Raw genomic sequence first — 21,343 nt, forward strand, 5'->3', positions numbered from 1 at the left:
TTATGTAGTACTGTGCACTACTTACCACACTTCAGAATATATTACCTTTTTTGTCTTCTGTTATCATTGATGTACACATACTAAAAAGTTCATAGAAAATATTGAATGAAATTACTTCTCCTATGAGGAAGCAGAGGGGAGACATTTGTTAATATATAGAACCACAACAGAATGAGAAAAATGTGTTTGTTTTTGGTAGCTCTGGAGTTCAATAGCCAAAGGATGCATTCATAAACATGTACTCTGCCACTGATCAAAACCTCAGCCCTGAAAAATGTTTTTGGAAAATTTAAGTACCTTCACTATGTATATAGGTGTACATGCATTTTTTTTTTCCAAGTCCTGGGCTTGAGCTCAGGGCCTGAGCACTGTCCTTGGACTTTCTCAAGGCTAAAGCTCTACCACTTGAGCCTCAGCACCACTTCTGGCTTTTTGTATGTATGTGGTACCAAGGAATCGAACCCGGGTTTTCATGCATGCTAGGCAAGCACTTTAACCACTAGGCCAAACTCCCAGCCCCACATGCATGTTTTTGTGTGTGTCAGTATCACAAGTCAATCTCAGTGTGCCTGAATATCTGACAGGTGGCAGGGTCTCACACCTACTTGGACTCTAATAAAGACAATAAACAAGTCCTCAAAGGCACAGATAATTTGGTGAACTGAACATCTGTGTTATATAATATGTCCAAAATAATCAGCATTTTAAGCTTTTTGGGAGTAATTTAAATATGAAAATTTATTGATATCTGTTATACTGTGAGTTGCCAAGGAAATCTATTGTAGAATATTTCATCCATACATAATAATAATAATTGTTATTATTATTGCCAGTCCTGGGGCTTGAACTCTGGGCCTGGAAGCTGTCCCTGAACTTCTTTTGCTCAAGGCTAGCACTCTACCTCATGAGCCACAGTTTTTTGTGATTAGTTTATTGGAGTAAAGAGTCTTATAAAATTTCCTGTCCGGGTTGGCTTTGAGCTATAATCCTCAGATATCAGTCTTTGGAGTAGCTAATATAGGCATAAGCCACTGGAACCCAGCTTTCAAAATAGTTTTTCAAAACTGTGTAATACTATCTCAGCATTAAGTGTAAAGGTATCTGGCATATCCTGTTTTTGTCCCATTTACTTTCAAGAGACTAAGTTTAATATGTTTTTCATTTTAGTCAAATGTTTGCTTTATTTCCACTTAATTTCTATTTTGGTGAAACTCCATTCTTATTTTATTATGACCTATTAATCTTTTTTTCTTTTTTTTTGCCAATCCTGATGCTTGCACTCTACTACCATTTGAGCTATAGCACCACTGTGGCCTCCTTTTCTTTTTATGTGTAATTGAAGAACTGAACCCAGGGCTTCATGCATGGTAGGCAAGCATTCTACCACTAAGCCATATTCCCAGCTCTGATCTGTTAAATCTTATCTAGTTTTTTTTAAACATATTTATGACTTACTGAGGTTCTCTATTTTATTTTTACTTTTTGCTAATACTAGGGTTTGAACTCAAAGGACTCATATTCTTGTTCGGTTTTCTTTTTTTAAATTTTTCAACATTTTGTGCTGATATTGGGGCTTGAATTGTGTTCTCACTTGGCTTTGTCTCTCATGTTATTGCTCTATCACTTGAGCCATTATTGCCGTTTCTGGATTTTTGCTAGTTAACTGGCAATAAAAAACTTTTTAGTCTAGGCTGGCTTTGATCCCTGATCCTCACATCTCAGCCTCTGGAGTAGATAGGTGAAAAGTGAGAGTCAACAGTGTTTCACCCTTGCCTGTGTTTCTTGCAGGAACTCTTGAGCCATACTGATTACTAGAGATCTTTACATAATCAAAGAATTCAAGACTTGTTTTTTCATGAAGACTGCAGATATGTTCCTACTGTATTATCTTTTCAAATTGTTCATTAAAAGGCAAAAAAGTAAACAAGCAAAATCAATCCACCTTCGTGAGAAATGATTTATGAATTGATTTTCCTGTAAAACTAAAGTTCAACTGCCATAGTAAAAACTGTAATTCTACTACTTTGGCAGGTTTAAATAAAAATTTTGTAGTAGTGGAAAAACGTTTTCAATGGATGCTACAAATTGCAAACTGAAACCTAAAGAACAGCTTCCAAAAACATCAATACTTAAGGATAATTTAATGACTATTATTCAAGACCCCAATATACCCCAATATGGTCAGAAAACAAAGAAAAAAGAAAAGTAGTTATCTTAGGAGTCAGCATTGTCTGTGACAGGTATGAGAAAGTATTTTGGAATCCTAGAATTTCCTCTATCTTGATCTAAGTTGTGATTGGTCTTGCATGGATGACTTTAAATAATAAGTCTATTGATTTGTATTCATTTTTTTTTTGTGTGTGTGGGGGGGGGGGAGGAATCCTGTTCTGGAGCTTGCACTCAGAGCTTTGGCGATGCCCCTGAGTCTTTTTTGCTCAAGACTAATGCTCTACTACTTCAGTCATAACTCACTCCACTTCTGGCTTTTTGGTGTTTAATGGGAGGTAAGAGTCTTATGGACTTCCATGCCCTGACTAGCTTCAAACTGTGATCTGCAGAGAACTCAGTGTCTTAAATAGCTACGTTATAGGCGTGAGCCGCTGGGGTTCAGCAGCATTATTTATTATTAAGATCCTTCTACTCTGTTCGATGTCCATCTTTCCTCAATAAATACAAATATGTTAAAAGTGTTTTATCAAATGTTCCAAATGTTGCCAAGTAGACTTTACCTAATGGTATTCCAGTAACATCTGCAATTCCCCTCATTTCTTCTTCAAAAGGGCCAGGAAAGTTGCCAAGTAGACCAGGCTGAAAAATAGATTAACAGTCATTTAATCTAAAATCATGCTTTGAGATTTGGTTTGTTGCTATATTATTTGTCCAGATATTGCTACCACAATAGGTAAAAAGAATTATTCAGGTAGACTGATTCTGGTTCTTGCTCTCTCTAGAGACTGGGAAATATCAAAGAAGAAAATACAATCTGATATTCACAGGGGTCTCTATAGAGGCTTAATACTAAGCAATACATAGTTGATCCTGATTTATGATGTAGTAATTGTATTCTGTTAATGACCGATAAGCAAAATTCAATGATGGCCATCATATTTTTATTCTCAACTACAACTAGTCACAAATATTGAGATTCCAATTTAGGTTCATGCTCTCTTTCTAAGATGATGTGATAAAAGTATACAAGTTCTATTTTTCATTAGCTGGTTGTGATCTCACTAAGCATATTATTTTCTTTCTTTCCTCCTTTTTATTTTTGCCAGTCTTGGGGCTTGAACTCAGGGCCTGAGCACTGTCTTTGGGCTTTGTCAAGGCTATAGCTCTACTACTTGAGCCACAGAACCACTTCTAGCTTTTTCTGTGTATGTGGTACACAGGAATCGAACCTAGGACTTCGTGCATGTTAGGCAAGCACTCTACCACTAGGCCACACTCCTGGCCCAGTCTTCTATCTCATGTAATTTAAGACGGAGTCTTCCTGAATGACTAAGAGGAAAATGAAATTGGTGACTGCCTACAAAAAACACTGAGTTTCAAGGGTTACAGCCACTGAGAAGACTCCATCTCCATATGACCTTATGTGCCTGGGTTTTTAGTTATTGAAATCCTAGATCCTAGTACACATCTAGAATTCTAGATGTGTACTAATTATTACAAATGAGGGAAACCATTAAGCCTATGTTCCTTTTGGTGATGTGGATCAAATCCACTGGAGGCATCCCAGTATTAAGCACAACACTATACTGCTCAACTATGCCCCCAGCAAAAGTGTAAGGGCAAGAAGTTATTTTAAATTCTTTACTGATTTTTAATAATACAAGTTACAAAAAATATACAAAGCTGGGGCTGGGAGTTTGGCCTAGTGGTAGAGTGTTTGCCTAGCATGCACAAAAACCTGGGTTTATTCCTCAGTATCATATACATAGAAAAAGCCGAAGTGGCGCTGTGGCTAAAGTGGTAGGGTTCTAGCCTTGCGAAAGCCCAAACACAGTGCTCATGCACTGAGTTCGAGCCCCAGGACTGGCAAATAAACAAAAGTACACAAAGCTACAGTTATTTAAAACACAGGACTTTTAAAAATAATGTTTATAAAAATACAAAGTTTAAGGCAGTTTGGAAATGTGTTTATACATTTCTACAATCTATACTCCCCAGTGAAGATTTGTTGATTGCGCTGTAAACCAAACAAACAAAAAAAAGTCCATACATAACCAGGTGCCAGTGGCTCACTCCTGTAATCCTAACTACTCAGGCGGCTGAGGATGGTGGTTCAAAGCCAGCCCAGGCACAAGTCTGTGAGATTCATCTCCAATTAACCACCAGAAAACCAGAGGTGGAACTGTGGCTCACAGTGGTAGAGTGCTAGCCTTGAACTTAAGAGCTCAGGGCAAGCCCAAGGACAATGGCCAAGCCCAGAGTTTAAGCCTTAAAACTGACAAAAGAAAAAAAATTCCATACATCAGAGAGCAGTTAATTGCCAACATTTTCCATGTTTTGTGTCTTGTTACTCTAATATTACCAACCCAAGAATTTAACTCCTTCTGAAGTCCAAAGGGATACAAAAATGTCCAAAGTGGGGCTGGGATATAGCTTAGCAGTAGAGTGCTTGCCTAATATGCACAAAGCCATGGGTTCAATTCCTTTGTACCCCATAAATAGAAAAGGCCAGAAGTAGCACTCTGTCAAGTGATAAGTAATAGAGTGCTAGCCTTGAGCAAAAGAAGCTTAGGGACAGTGTCAATCCCCTGGACTGGTACCAAAAAAAAAAGTCCAAAATTCCTGAAAAGAGTTTGCTGAATTTTTCCTTTAAAGAAGTCACAAGCATCTTTTGACTTCTGTGTGTGTGTGTGTGTGTGTGTGTGTGTGTGTGTGTGTAATATGTATATGTATATATATGTGTGTGCTTATCCATCATAGAAATTATTTCTTACCAACTTTTGGTCCACCATCTGAATAATTTTTCCACTTGGCACAAATGCATTTACCATATTCTTCATTGAATTCACTAATATTTTTATCTGAAAAAAATTAAAGACATAAAGAAGTGCTAAGATTTAAGATTAATATACATACTATGAAAACAGATTTTTTATTTAACCCATATATAGCTAAATCAAATAAACATTTGAAAGTATTTTCAATATGTGAACACAAATTATCTTTAAATTTTGCTTCTTAATTATTTAAAGAGAGATGATACAGAATGAAGAAAATAGAAGCAAAATTTACTAACAAAGAATAAGTTACCTCTGCCACCATTACTGAAAAGTATTAAAACATACATATAAACTAATTCATGAAAAGTTCTTTTATAAATACAATTGATTCATTAAAAGTCAGAAAGAAAACATTGGGAATAACTGCATACCACTGGTGCCTTGTCTGATACTAAATCATGCCATCTTTTGTAGGGTGGTAAGTCAAGATTTATGGTGTACCATGGAACCGGCCCTCTATAGCTGTAAAGAGAGGCATATCATCTTGAAATGCTGAAAACAGTTTTCTGAAGGAGTTAGTAACATCTATAAAGACATAGTAGAAACATAGTTTTTAATGACAATATAGAAATTGGTTACTCAGACCAAAACCTGCAAAAAAAAAAAAGTACTTGCTAAATCTGTATCTAATGCTTCTGCCCACTGTATTGTTGCACATTCAGTAATCTTGGAATGGAATTATACTTTCTGAGCCAGATGCAATAGCACGTGACCTGTAATTTCTGGTGCTCAGGGTGTTGGATCACATAGTGAGACCTTGTTCCAAAAAGCCAAAAGGGCAGTTGGGTGCTGGAGGTTCACATCTGTTATCCTAACTACTGGAAAGACAGAGATTTGAGAATCATGACTCAAAGATTGCCTAGGCAGAAAAAACCATGAGACTCTTTATCTCCAATTAACCAGCAAAAAGTCAGAGGTAGAATTGTGGCTCAAGTAGCAAAATGATAGCCTTGAATGAAAAACCTAAGGGATAGCACCTATGTTGTAAGGTCAAGTACCAGCACTAAAAAAATAAATAATAGGGCCGGGAGTTTAGCCTAGTGGTAGAGTGCTTGCCTAGCACGCACGAAGACCAGGGTTTGATTCCTCAGTACCATATACAGAGAAATAAAGCCAGAAGTGGTGCTGAGGCTCAAGTGGTAGAGCTCTAGCCTTGAGAAAGTCCAAGGACAGTGCTCAGGCCCTGAGCTCAAGCCCAGGACTGGAAAAACAAACAAACAAACAAACAAATAAATAAATAAATAAAATTATGCATCTTAAATCTGGAAATTTACTATGGCTTGATTATATACGAAAGAATTGACCATGGCTCAAGAGCTACATAACCTAAATATCACTGATGGAAAACACCTACCTCTTTTCTTACCGTTGTTCCCAAATACCTATAAAGATTTAGTCTCCTTTTCCAATTGGCTTTCCAGTTTCAGAATTCTCTCAGTCCCACACTACTGCCAAAACACTGTCCCTAGAAATGGACAGTGACGTCGCCTCTGAAGCTCCGAAGTGACAGCATGTTAGCTTCCCAAAATTAGTTTCAAGCACCTTTATAATTCTCCCAGGCAAACTTACTTCTTTCTTCCCAATCCTCCATATTAAGTCTAAGCCCAAGTACTCTTCTGTCATAGCTATTATCCAACTCCCTACTCAACGACTAATGCATAGTAATTTGAACTATGAGGATACCGCAAGGGACACTCCCCTATCAATGGAGCCGGGACACACTTCCAGTGAGTGAACTTCACAACACCTACGGTCGCTACAGGAGCATCATTTTCTGGTACTTTTTAACCAAAATGAAATGGCTTTTAAGGATGTAGCATTCAGTTATTTATCACCTTAAAGCTACACCTAAACATAGCTATTATTTGATCCCTTATTGCTCTGTTACAGAGAAAAGTAGAGGACACACTGTTTTGTGTTGCAATGTTATCAGGCTGTTAAATGGATTTGTTATCTAGACTTTTGCTGTAACAGGAGACTTTCCTAAGGGTCATTTTCTGTGCAATTAAATTCTCCTGTCATGAATATTTACTTCTCTAATTAATGCTGCTGAGTCTGGGGACCTGGTTTATGTACCAAGTTTTATGAAATAGTTAACCAGCAGCTATTTATGTTGTGATTTAGATGGCAATGAGATTTTAGGGAAATGGAAAAGCTTAGAAAAAATCATATTAAGTGAAGTAAGCCAGACTCAGAGGAGCATAGGCTCAATGGTTTCCCTCATTTATCATAATCAGTAGAAACCTTGGGCTGTCTTAGCAGACATTTACAATAGAACAAAATCTAGATACATAAGGCCATATAGTATGACGCTAAATGAAAGGACTTCCAGGATATAGAAACAAAAGCCATATAAGGATTTTATTCTTTTTAAAACATTTTCAGGCAGAGTGCCAGTAGCTCTCGCCTGTAATCCAAGCTACTTAGGAGGGTGAGATCTGAGGATCACGGTTCAAAGCCAGCCAGGGCAAGAATGTCCGTGAGACTCCCATTTCCCATTTAATCACAGAAAAAGCCAAAGTAGCTCTGTGGTAGGTAGAGTGCTAGCTATAAGCAAAAGGAGCTTAAAGACTGTACCCATGCTCTGAGTTAAAGCCCCAGGATGGGGGAAAATTTTCAGGTGCTCTAGTTTCTTAGAAGTTCTTATCTACATGATACTTAAATCTTAGGAAAAAGTTTTGCATCACAAGTTGTTTCTGACTAACTAGAATTTCACTAGATGGTCCAGCTCTCCCTCCATTCAAGCATGCATTTGGATTTCCAGGTGTAGCAATAATGTCAAACTTGTGGCTATGCATATTGCTGGCACTGCCATAAGAAATGTATTCCTTGTATGAACTCCAACTAGCTTCTCTTTTCCTCATAATACCAGAGAAAACCACCATGTCCCTATATTTGCCCTAAATTCCTGATTATATTTCAGTCTAAAGTCTTGTACAGGCTCAAGGATTTCAGAAAGGAAAGGAATAACTATTAGGAAGGGACAACAATTTGTTAGGAAGATGAGATCTCAGTAACTTTATCATAATAAAACCTCTGATAATTAGAATTTTTAAAAAACTGGTTAATTTGATTAATCACATTAAACATATTACTACATTTTAATTATTACTTCTTTTGTGCAAGTCTTGGGACTTATATTCAGGTGCTGGTTGCTTTCCCTAGCTGTTTTTTTAAAATTTTATTTATTTATTGTTGGGGTAATGTATAGTGGGGCTAGAGTTACATTCACCAGGTAGTAAGTGCATTATTTCTCATACATTGATACCCCTTCTCATGTTTTTGTCCCTATTTTCCTCTCCCACCTCTTCCCAATCATCTTGTTTCCCCCCTTTCCTTTCCTATGTCAAATAAATAAATAAAGGTATATACAATATATCAGGTAACAAAATCAGATACAGTAACAATATGAGATTAACCAAAGGGCAAAAAAAGGGAAGAGAAATAACTTAGTACATTAAGAACAACAATCACACAAGATAAACCTCATGTTTCCATATCCTAGAGATCCTTTCCTTTAGTCTCATCCTATATGACCTTATGTACCTAGGTCTTGCGCTATTGTAATCCTCTGCTAGGAGAGTCCTAGATGTGTACTAATTATTACAAATGAGGGAAACCGTTAAACCTATGTTCCTTTGGGTCTGGCTTAGTATGATTTTTTTCCCAAGTCTTTCCATTTCCTTACAAATTGTCCCTGAGCTTTTGTGCTCAAGGCTAGCATGCTACCCCCTGATGCAAGCTCCACTGTAGGCTTTTTGGTTAAGTGGAGAAAAGATGCATGAATTTACTGAATGAGCTGCTTTCAAACTACCATCCTCAGACTCTTAAGTAGCTAAGATCATAGGAGTGAGCTACCAATGCTTGGCTACATTTTACTTTTTGTATATATTTTTTCTAAGATAGCTTAGTACTTAATACTTGAAGTTAATATCCCATAGAAATATGGCCTGTTATGAGAGCAGTGAGCATTACATAAAATATGAAAAATAATTTGGCAGAATTGATGCTCAATCAACAGTATATTTTCCCACTTCATAGGATTAAAATAATTTCGCTACTTTTGAGATTCTGCATCTAGGTCATCATAATGTCAATCATATTTTCTGTCTACACAGCTCTTCAAGTGGTTTGCAAACTTGTTCAAGTGACATGACACAGAGCAGATGCTAAGTGCCCAGTGAGCAGTAGAAAAGAAATGCTTAATGGAACTTAGATGGATACAAGAAAGGTGTGGCTCTCACTTCCAGCATCTGTGTGCTGATGTGACTGGTCAGGCAAGATGAACAGGTGTCCGTTTCCTCCCCAACAGTTGCCTGAGCAAGCCACCAAAATTTGTGTACTTGAATGAAAAAGATGAGCTCATCGGGCCAGAAAACCTGCTTGTTATCCAAAGGTATGGTTATGCTGCCTGGTCTGACAGATCTCAGATCCACACTGACACAGGGAGGGATTTTGGCACAGGAAAACAGAATGCTGACAAGAACAAATCCAGTGGAAATATCAAGGCAAGAGGGGAAGTATGCATACACATTGCAAAACTGTCAGCTGTGCATGCATTTCAGTGTATACATAGATGCACACACACACACACACACACACACACACACACACACACACACACACACACACACACAAAACATAAACAGTTAAGTTCCCGATCAGGGAAGATTTCTAGTTTGTAGAGCAATCAATTCACAGGCACAAGTAAAGTTCACATAAAAAGGAATAGAAAAAAGGCTTCAAGGTTGAAGGTATTTAATAATGTTCTGCCACCTGAGGGCAGGGAGATCATCCAAGAAACATAATCAATAAGGCAATAATGGCAGCATGGTGCTGGAGATAACAGAAAGAAGACCTGAGATTAGGGTTTTGAGGAGCAAGCTGCGAGATACTGGCTTGAAGACAGCATCAAAACTGGTTAGCTTGAAAGATTTATATAAAGGTGAGTAAATGAAAATAATTTTGAGGAAAGTATATCATGCTGTAATCCCAGCTACTTGAAAGGTGAGGATCAAGAGAATCTTTTTTTGGCCCAGCCCTCCCCCAAAAGGTTAGGGAGATCCCATTTCAACAAACAAGCCAGCTAGCTGGTTAACAGCTCTAATGTCAGCTACAGACAGGCATAATAGGATTTTGATCTGAGACTAGTCCTAGGCAAAAAAGCATGAACTCTGTTTGCAAAAATATCTAAAGCAAAAAGGGCTGGGGCATGATGTAAGTAGAGTGCTAGAGTTTGGATTATGGGGTTGGGAGTTTGGCCTAGCATGCATGAAGACCCAAGTTCAATTCCTCGGTACCACATACATAGAAAAGCTGGAAGTGGTGCTGTGGCTCAAGTGGTAGAGAGCTAGCCTTGAGAAAGCCCAAGGACAGTGTTCAGAACCTGAAGTTCAAGCCCCAGGATTGGCCAAAAAAAAAAAAAAAGAGTTTGGATTATTACAGTTTCATTCAATCACTCACTCATGACTGGTAGTCAATATTGTATGATGTCTTACTTCACAGAAAACACGTATACACCCAGGTCATCATATCCATCAATCATATTCCCGGAGCCCGCATGGCAGCCAGGGTGGCTGTGACACCCATATATACAAACAAGACAGCAGAGACTGAGCACTCAAAGAGCACAGAAAAGAAATGCTACATGGAGACTGGGCACAGCTCTGGGATCCAATGAGCCTGGGACAAAAACTATTTAGAATCACTACCTCAGAAGAGAGCAGTATAACATATGTAATTAGTAATGTCCTAAAAACTGAAAACCTTAATTGGATGCCTTCCAGTCCTGGGCTTGAACTCAGGGGCCTTGGCATTGTCTCTGAGCTTTTTGCTTAAAGATAGAGTCAGTTCTGGCTTTTTGGTGGCTAACTGGAAGTTCTGGGGCTTGAAATCAGGGCATTTGTTCTCACTTGGCTTTTCACTCAAGTCTGGTAATCCACCATTAAATCATACCTTCAATTTCAAGAAATGAACATTTTAATCATGAATTTAAAATTTTTTCAATTTATCTAGAATCTCAGACAAACTCATAAAAAAACCCTAAGGAAAGCAACCTTTGTATGAGGGTAGAAATTATGATTTAAGTATTCATTATAATTATTTGTATGGAGAACATCATATAAAAAACCTCCCAAACCTCTGCACAGCTCTGAGTTTTGGTTATCTGATGTTTACTCACGTTGGCCCCGAAGGAGGATAAGATGATTTTTTACAGTCTTCTGTCCACTAAAAACAAAGAAAATGAAAAGGTTCAGAAATCATAAATGCTTACTAACTTCATAAGTATCTGGAAAAAATAATTTCAGTACCTTCTCTTCTTGAGACAGAGTCTCATTTGTGTAGCCTAGGTTGGCCTCTATGTGGCAATCTGCCTACCTTAACATCCTGCATGTTGGGGCTATCGGTAGGTACTACTATACCAGATGTTCAACACCTTTTTAAGATAAAAGCCTTTCCAACAGACAACTTCTAAAATCTGAAACCACTGAGATCTCAATTCAATTTGCACAAGTACCAGGTGTTATAATTTGGGCCTTCTATAACAAATATACTGAACAAAAGGGAAATGTAAATGTAAGATGAAAAAGGTTACTATTAGATGACTAATTTATTACTAAAAGTAGCTGACTTGATAGGATACAACATTACCTGAATGTCTTAGCCTAATTCACTTGCAATCTTGTGCTGAAATTTGCATCTTAAGCCACCTTGTCAGGGTACATAATCAGCCCGTAACATAAGCATCATAACCTCACCTACCATGTCCACTAAGAACCATCTAAAGCACTTCCACACCTGTGCACATGCTGGGACCTCTACAGAGCGCCACCTAACCTGGTAAACTTTTGGTTTTAGCTTCTAAGATCTACTTCAAATATAAATATATATATGTACATGTATATATGTGTGTATGTATATATACATGCATATGTATATATGTATATATACATATATATACATAAAATATTTGGGACTTGATCTCAGGGCCTGGACACTGTCTCTGAACTTTTTTATTCAAGGCTAGCACTCAACCAGTTGAGCCACAGCACCATTTCGACCTTTTCTGTGTATGTGGTACTAGGGAATAGAACCCAGAGCTTCATGTATGCATGGAAAGCACTGTACTACTAAGCCACACTCCCAGCTCCTCTCTCAAACTTTTCTGGCATAGAAAACCATGTTGGCTTAGAACTGTGAGTGGGGTTACAGGCAAAAGTCACTTTCACCAAGCTCAAATATTATCTTTTTCATCTCCATCATCTCCTCTTCCTCTTTTCCTCCTCCTTTTTTCTGTGGGTTTCCCCTAGCTATTCAGAAGGGATGCATTTTGTAGGATCACAGTCCAAGCCCAGCCTGGGTAGAAAAGTTCATTAGATATCTCTAAAATTATCAAGAAAATGCAGGGCCAATGGTGTGGCTAAAATCCGGGGTGGGTAGCTCATGCCTGAAATCTTAGCTACTCAGGAGGAGAGCTGAGGGTCCCAGGCACTGAAGTCCGTGAGACTCTTATCTCCAATTAACCAGTAGAAAACCAGAAGTGGTGCTGTGGCGCAAGGTGTAGGGCGGTAGTCTTGAGCTGAAGAGTTCAGGGACAGTGTCCAGGCCCAGAGTTCAAGCCCCACGACTGACAAAAAAAAAAATTAAAAAAGGTATGGCTAAAGTAGTAGAGCACTAGCCAAGCAAGCAACATGATAACCTGAGTTCAAACACGATTACTATGAAAAAAAAAACTCCAATGTTCAACAAATTATGGTTCTTTTATTACAGCCTGTAGAAGGTGTACGTGTTTACCTTTTGAATCCCAGAACTGTAGAAATAAAAGCTTTAAAAATATAAATCTACAATATGAGAAGTTAAGAATAGGGAAGACTTGGCCGGGAGTTTGGCCTAGTGGTAGAGTGCTTGCCTAGCATGCATGAAGACCCGGGTTCGATTCCTCGGTACCACATACTTAGAAAAAAGCCGGAAGTGGTGATAAGGCTCAAGTGGTAGAGCTCTAGCCTTGAGAAAAATCCAAGGACAGTGCTCAGGCCCTGAGCGTAAACCCAGGACTGGCAAAAAAAAAAAAAAAAAAAAGAATAGGGAAGACTTGGAACTGTAGAGTGGACTCATATCTGTTGAATTTGGTGTCACAAAAAAGATCTTAAAGCTTATTTAACTTTTGATAACAAGGTGAGTACATAAAGTGCTTTCACGTTAGTTGTGACTTGAACATTATCATAAAAATGACTCTACAAGAGTATAATTTTATAAGTATGGGTTTATTTTGTATTTGAAGCTGAATTAATAATAACCAGTATCAAATTTGTTGCAAAAGCTAATGTACAAAGCCATTCATAAACGAGGTGCCAGATCTCACTGTCTTGAGTAGCTAGGATTACAGGTATGAGCTACTGGAGCCAAGCTCTGACATTATTTTTTTTTAATTTTTGCCAGTTCTGGGGACTGGGCACTGTCTCTGGACACTTTTTGCTCAAGGATAGTGCTCTGCCACTTGAGCCACAGCACCACTTTCAGCTTTTCTGTATCTGTGGTACCGAGCAATCGAACCTAGAGCTTCATGCCTGCTAGGTGAGCACTCTACCACTAGGCTACGCTCCCAGTCCCTCTGACATTATTTCTTAAATGTATTAAGCTATCAGTAAGTAAAATTATTTTAAAATAATAAAGGTGTTACCTCAATGGAGGACATATTCTTTTACACTCACTATTCCCTGTTTAGTAAATTTGAGGATGGATACCAAAAAAAATTGTACCTTATGCAAGGAAGTCTTTTTGTATAAACAGGAATTTTCAAAATAGCATATATTGAAAAGGTTACTACTTACATTTAACCTTAAAATGAAATGGTATACAAATTTATGCAATAGAAAATTCTTGTAAATATCAGAACTTTTGGTTAGTTTAAAATATAATTGGTCTCTCAAAATCCAAGTTTTGTCCTTTTACTCTATTTCAGGTACCAGGAATTTCATGAGCCTGTTCAAGATGCCAGGCTGGGCTCCACTGGTGATTTGTGGAAGGTTACAGAGTTGGTGAGAGAATTAAGAGACTAGCACTTCACCTCTTTCTACAGCAAAAACACTAAAGCCAAGGCTTCAATTGGTTAACAGAGTCATCTCTACTTAGTTTAGGGGTTTGATGATTATTAGAATCAGTTTAGCAAATTAATGAAATGCAGAGACTTCCCCCCTTCCTAATAATTTGCCCTTACGTCCAAAACCAAAATAAAAACCAAATTACAGATATAATTTTTTTGTGTTTTCTTTTTTGGTACTAGGGATCAAACCAAGGATGTTGTACTTGCTAGGCAAGCACTTTGCCACTGAGCTACATCCCAGCCCCAGATACTATTCTTACTAGACAACTGTGAGGAAAGTTGAAAGTGCTCTGTCAATTTTTAGGAGAGAGGTTAAGCTGCCCCTCAGATAAGAGCTAAAGAGCAATCCATGTGAGAGTGTGATAACTAAGGCCGGCTCAACTGCAATAAACAAGACATTATTTGTTTATGACACCACCACAGTACCTGCTCCGAGGATAAAAAAAAAAGTAGATGAAAGTGAAAATAAGTAAGGTTGGGCATTAACGCTGAAGTCACTTAAACCACACATGAGCACAGTGTAGAGAAAACTCCACCCTCACTCTCAATGGAGAATTAGTCAGCAGGCAAACACAGTTTCAAACATATACCCATTTGGAAATAGGATTACAATGAACTAATTCGCAATTGAAAGTTTACCAGCTTCAAATTTAAGTGTATATGGTTATAATAATAGACAACCTTATCAAGGTAGATATAAATTTTAATAGATAATAGGGCAAGACTATAAGCAGATGAATATGTAGAGATAGTATGTAATCTGCTTGGTATATTGTTACTTTACCACACACAGAGGTCTTGCATATTCCTTTCCTTTGTATTGGGAGGACAAAAGTACATAATAAAATCCATTCTCATTTAAAACTCTAGAAAACAGTTCCGAAAGATTTTCTGGATCAGTAAATTCTCCATTTATTAGTTATTTAATCAAGATTTAAACCTCTTTGAAATCAACCAGTCTTAATTTCCTCTATACGCTCTAAAAAAAGCAATTGAGTATAACATATTTAGAAAAATAGCAAGTGTATGTATGAAAAGGTGAGAATAAAACCCATTTTTAAAAACTTGTAGGAAGTTATAAAAAGGTGGCAGGGCAGCGGGAAGGTAAGAACAGAGAGGATGAATATGACCAAAGTACACTATATGAATGCAAGAAAATATCACACTCCAACTAGTTACTTGGTGCAAGTCATGCATGCTAAAAAAAGTGAAAACTATTTCATTGGGAACACAATGAATGCTCCACATCTAAAAAAAACATGCCATAATTTACTTACCTCCTTAATATATTTAAGGGAAAATCTGCATGTTTCTAATAATATAGAGATTTTGTTGTTTTTGTGCTGATTTCTGGTCTTGATCTGCGTGCTACCCCTGAGATTTTTTTTTTTTTTTTGCCAGTCCTGGGCTTGAGCTCAGGGCCTGAGCACTGTCCTTTGGTTTTCTCAAGGCTAGAGCTCTACCACTTGAGCCTCAGCACCACTTCCGGCCTTTTTCTACCTATGTGGTACTGAGGAATAGAACATGGGTCTTCATGCATGCTAGGCAAGCACCTTACCAGTAGGCCAAACTTCTGGCTCCGTCCCTGAGCTTTTTTGACCAAGGCTAGCTCTCTACCATTTAAGTCACAGTTCTGCTTCTGGCTTTTATGGTGATTAACTGAAGATAAAGAGTTTTAAGGACTTTCCTGTTAACTTCCAACTTCAATCCTAGAATCTCAGCCTCCTGAGTAGTTACAATTACAGTTCTGAGTTGCCTACAGCCTGGCCTACAGTTTTTTTTTTTAATTATCTTTGAGTGGTTATATGAAAAAGTTGCCGTTTAACAAAGCAGTTTATAAATTCAATGCATCTTGATCAATGTCACCCTTTCAATACTCTCACCAAAGTAGTAATATAGTTTTAAAATCGTTATGTACTGATTTTATCCATATGCTGGGGAAAAAAAGAAAATGGGCAGTAATTTAAAGATAGTATAATTTTAGGATAGTGCTGGTGGCTCACACCTGTAATCATAGCTACTCAGAAGGCTGAGATCTGAGGATTGTGGTTTGAATCCAGTCCAGGATTAAAAGTCCATGAGATTCCAATCACCAGTAAACTAATAAAACAAACAAAAAAGAGAAAAGTGGTGGCTTAATTGGTAGAGCGCTAGCCTTAAAGGATAGGGCCTAGGCAGCAAAAAAGAAGGAAGGATGGACATATAGCTTGCAGTAGTTCACCTATGGGAAGAGAACAGAAATAATTCGTGTGTGTGTGTGTGTGTGTGTGTGTGTGTGTATTGCTGGAGATCAAATCCAGAGCCTTGTGCAAGCTAAGCAAATGCTCTACCCCTGAGCTATATCTCCAGCCACATTTACTGAATAGGAACATATTTCCTGCAAATATAATTCAAATGAGCATGAGCATGCTTTCCTGGGTCTTCTGGGCTTGGATTAGAGCATATTAAACTGCTAGTATTTGGGAGAAGTATTACAGCACTCTGTAAGTGCTGAGCTTTGTCTATCTTGTTGACCCATCCATTTCCAGCCTTTAGGATGGAGCACAGCACTTGCTAGGCAGGCAGCATTAGGTGATGAGAAACAGATTGGTGTGTTCTTTCCCATGGAGCAGCAGGGGAAAGTCCCACACAGTATAATGGAGGGAAAGCTAGAATTAGTGAATATATTTGTTCTGTGAAACTCTGAAAATGAGTACTGAGGCTGACTCAGTCCTCAACACTGTTACACTCGTACCAAGCATAAAAGTTCATTTCAGCAGTTCAGTACTCAGCCATTATGTTTCCTTGTGGTAGGTCTTAGGGATCTGCGCAAAGATAGGCACTAAAAGCTGCTTTTGCTGAAGAGCAATGACTCCTTGTTTGGGGCCTAAAATTAAAGAAGATACTGAGCCTCCAGGCCCCGGGTTGCATCTAAGAACTCCCATCTGTGCTATTCTTTCCTACAGTCACTTTGCAACCACCCTGTGCTCCAAGAAGGTTAGGATTTACTGTAAGAATCTCATGACACTGGCAACCTGCCCTCAGACAGGCAATGCCTTCACGTGACCAAGAAGTGAAACTGTCCCACAGGAAGGGAACAGTCAGAAAATAGTGACTGACTTGTCCAAGTGCTAAGATGGCAACTTCTTCAGATTCCCTTGATAGACAAGACCAGGCCACACTGGTGACTGAGAATGTTTAACCTCTCTCCCTACCTCTAGGTCTTGTTCTATAAAACCCAAAGCTCATGTTTGTACCCACAAATGGCTGAAGATGGACTGAAATGCCGTCTTCTCATCAGTGTAATAAGCCACCATTCTCTGCCCTCTTCATGTCTCCTTAGTGTGTAGGGGAAGGGGCCAGACCCGACACACTGAATACTTACATTTGGGGTCTGGGGTTTAAAACACCAGTTTGTTTTTTTATTTGCCAGTCCTGGGCTTGAGCTCAGGGCCTGAGCACTGTCCTTGGACTTTCCCAAGGCTAGAGCTCTACCACTTGAGCCTCAGCACCACTTCTGGACTTTTTAAAATTGTAAGGTACATTTCTTAACAATCATTGCTAGTCCTTCTCATGTTAAAACACCAGTTTTATCAATACTCTCTGAGCTGAGATAAACAGTAACCTCCATCGTTACTGAGTAGCCACTTCATATCTCTGTAAGATTCAACATAGGTAACTTCCTTCCTTCCCAGCTGTCCACACGTACTCTCACTTGGGCTTATGTGCCAGCTTCCTCTTGCTCTGAGATAAGTTTAAGTCATATAGCCACTGTCTAGTTCTCTTTCTACACTGTTTTCCTAGGAGATAATGCATAGGTCACACTGACACATTATGTCCAGATCCTTATCTAAGGCTTTCTTCTACTCTACCTTCTGATTTTCTCTGGAAACCCTGACGTCTCTCTATACTACTAGTATCCTGCTTTAATAGCCACTATTTCCTTTCAATGCCTTTCCTCATATCCTCCCAGACCTACTTTGTTCTCTCCAAATCCCAATTTCTTTTTCTTTTTATGTGGTTGTTATATTTTTATCTTACTTAAAAACCACTCTGTAGCTTCTTATGTTCTTATTTAGGAGAAATTCCAGAAACCCTCACAGGGCCTAAGGAACCCTGGACAGTGTTACCTAGCTTCTTTCTCCAGACTCTTCTCAGGCTGCTTGGGTCAACATCCTCTCTTACGTGACATTTTATAAATTAAACAATAATTCTGGAAGAAGAGTTATATAACTATTGGGAAAAGCCTCCAAAACAAAACCATACCAATAACACTCTGTAGATTCCAACTCAAAGAAATTATTTCAAGCTGGTTCTCATTATTCATATTTAACAAAAGTTGTACTTAGCTAGGCCTGGTTGTACACATTTTTCCTCAGAAGGCAGAGTGGAGATTTCTAGTTCAAGGCTAAGACCCTTTCTCAAAAACAAGAATACAACAGGACTAAACACGTGGCTTAAGTGGTAAAGCCCTTGTCTAGCACACCAGGAGTCTTGGGTTCAATCCAGAGTACTGCAAGAAAAAGGAGGAAGATAAGAAGGAGGAGGAGAAGGAGGAAGTTGCCTTGAATTACCTTTTGTTTACCATGAGCTACAAACAATTTATAATGATTCAAATCACTGGACTTCCATGTAGTGGATGCTAAGATTTTGGGGCCATGAAAAAAATTCACCAATATTTTAAAGGAGTTGGCAGTGGGGAAGCAAAAGAAGAGGATGAATGAGGATTGATATAACCTATAAAGGGAAGGTGGGTGTAAAAGACAGAAATTGAGAGGACGAAACATCTTGCTTGTATAACTAATGCAAGCTAATTTAAAAAATGGAAACAGTTATTAACAGGGCCTTAAAATCTTTTGCCAAGTAGATTTAAAACTACTACAAACATAATATCTATCTCTGCCATTATTTTAAACAACATATGAACAACAAAAAAATGGAAACAAAAAGAAGTCCAAATTTTGTAACAAATCTTGTCATTCCTCTCTCCTCACTGTCCCAATTCAGCTTAATTTTTGTCAACTTGTACTCTAGAAAGGTTCATCAGTTTAATTCGTTGGTATCTACTGAGTTGTGATTATTCTGAATTTCTTACATCTTCATTGCATTTGCATGCTCCATCCAAATGAAGGCGATTAACATATTTTCTAACCCTCACCTCAAGTTATACTAAAGCCAATTTGTTTAATTATTAGCATATTCCTAGTGGTCCTTAAAGGGCATCAACAGTAACCAAACATTCATTCTTTAAAAATTCCCAGAATCTAATCCCTCTCAAGCAAACTCTGTATCCACACTAAGGCAAGTAAATTTATTTTTCCTAATAAACTTTCAATCACTGTACATGGGTTCATACTGCGTATTTCCCTATTATAACTATATGACATTCCCTATTATAGCTAGATGACATTCTGTTCTGCTCTTATCTGTTAAAAAGCAATTTTTGGCAATTTATAGCAAGGCCTCAAATATGCAAGGCAAGGGATATTACCACACCTGCAACCCCTTACAGAATTTTTAAATTTCTTTTATTTTCGTGTGTGCCGGTTCAGGGATGTGAACTCAGGACTTACATGCCAATCCTGAGCTTTTTTACTTAAGACTAACACTCTACCACTTGAATCACAGCTCTGCTTCCTGTTTTTTGTTGGTTCACTGGAGAAAACGATCACTGTGTGGACTGGCTTCCGAACTGCTCTGCTCAAATCTCAACTTTCCCGAGTAGCTAGGGTTACAGATGTGAGCCACCAGCAACCAGCCTCTGAGCTAGCAATTTTATTTTTTGTTTGGTTGGACATGGGGCTTGAACTCTGGGCCTAGGCCCTGTCCCTGAGCTCTTCAGCTCAAGGCTGGCGCTCTTTGGCCCACAGTACCACTTCCCATTTTCTAGAGGTTAATTGGAGATAAAGAGTCCCAGGTTCTTTTGTGACCAGACTGGCTTTGAACCTTGATCCTCAGATCTCAGCCTCCTGGGTTAGCTAGGATTACAGGCATGAGCCACCGCGCCCGGCTTGAGATAGCAACTTTTAATGGCTGAATAATAAAGATCCTGCAGTAAAACTGAAGTTCAAAGTATCAGGCCTTTCTGGAATCTAAGAGAAACTACAGCTGGCTTCCACTTTCTATACCCTAAGCTCGGGAACATCATCCACACGTAGCCTAAGGTTAGAAGCAGGTTCAGGGTCATAAACCTCCACAGCCTTATCTGTACAAACATGAAATTTATGCAAGCGCACTTGACTGGACACGAGGTCCTTTGGGACCGTTTCAACCGCAGCGTAATCTCTGGCTGGGTTTTCTCTCTCCCTCCACTTCCTCTGTGCACAGTGAGTCACCCGGGTCCCTTACTGTTGTCTCTTGCAGCTATAAAGTCTATGGCCCTGTCACACGCTTTCTCAGAGGAGACACAGGACAGGCGTTCCCGAGACGGGGCGTGGAGGCCAACGCCGGCGCCCCAGGCCTTCCCCTGCCGGGCCACCACAAGGCCAGCGGAGACCGATGGCATTCCGTGTGTGGGGGGGGGGGGGGGGAGAGGAAAAGCACCTGCTCGCCAGGAAGAGCAGGCCAGAGTCGCCATGAATTCTGCCTGCATCCTGAGCACTTCTCTAAAGAGCCCGGGAGCCGGGAAACTGGTACTTCAACCACTTCCACTCAGATCCGATCCGGAGGATCCCGGGCGTTCGCGTCCCAGTCAGCACCCCAGCACCCCTAGGTGGGGCCCGCCATCCAGGCTCGCACGCACACGGCCCCCAAGTCACTCTTCCCCACCCTCGCTCGCCGCACCTGCACCCAGATCCCCGCCTGCACCTGCGCCCCCATCTGCAGCCCGGCTCGAGCTCACCCACCGGGGGCGCGTGCTGTGCCACGGCGCAGGTGACAGCTGCGGCGCACAGGAAGGACAGGAGACGGCGGAGACCCAGCATCTTCCCAGCGGCCGGGAGGAACTCCCGCGGGCGCCGCGGACGCAGTCTGCACCCAGGCCACGAGCAGGCCGCGCCCCCGCGACCGCGTGACTCGCCAGCCGGGCCGCACCAAGTGTGGGCTAGAGGGGTGCAGGGGGGATCAGCGTGGGAGAGAGAGGCCTGGCGTGTCAGGGGAAGAGGCAGGACTAGGAGGTCTTCTGCCTGGAGGACAGGCCTCAGGATAGGAGTCGGCGCTCCCGTTAGGATCGCGGTGACTCTTGAAGGTTTCCCCCCTACACCGTGCTGGGCAGGCAGTGGTTGGGCCCAGCCTTAGCCCCGCCCTAGAGGGT

The 21,343-nt window shown here is 39.8% G+C and overlaps 1 protein-coding gene across 2 annotated transcripts in view; it reads right to left on the bottom strand.

The window, feature by feature from the left end:
- The window catches only part of Asah1 (N-acylsphingosine amidohydrolase 1), a 28,850-nt gene extending 7,790 nt beyond the window's left edge, over window positions 1–21,060 (bottom strand). The window contains exons 1-6 of one of the 2 annotated variants that reach the window (XM_090354044.1): window positions 20,937–21,060; window positions 11,191–11,237; window positions 5,381–5,471; window positions 4,944–5,030; window positions 2,730–2,808; window positions 46–120 (exon numbers count right to left, since the gene is read on the bottom strand). In XM_090354044.1, coding sequence (XP_090210170.1) covers window positions 46–120; window positions 2,730–2,808; window positions 4,944–5,030; window positions 5,381–5,471; window positions 11,191–11,237; window positions 20,937–21,014 — 457 coding nt within the window. In that variant the 5' untranslated portion in view covers window positions 21,015–21,060. Of the gene's footprint in view, window positions 1–45; window positions 121–2,729; window positions 2,809–4,943; window positions 5,031–5,380; window positions 5,472–11,190; window positions 11,238–20,936 lie in introns of those variants that run through there. The other variant, XM_090354045.1, reaches the window with a different exon arrangement.
- Window positions 21,061–21,343: the final 283 nt, after the last annotated feature.

Source organism: Megascapheus bottae, chromosome 20 (assembly GCF_031878675.1).
Source record: "Megascapheus bottae isolate mThoBot1 chromosome 20, mThoBot2.hap1, whole genome shotgun sequence".
Taxonomy (NCBI): Eukaryota; Metazoa; Chordata; class Mammalia; order Rodentia; family Geomyidae; genus Megascapheus; species Megascapheus bottae.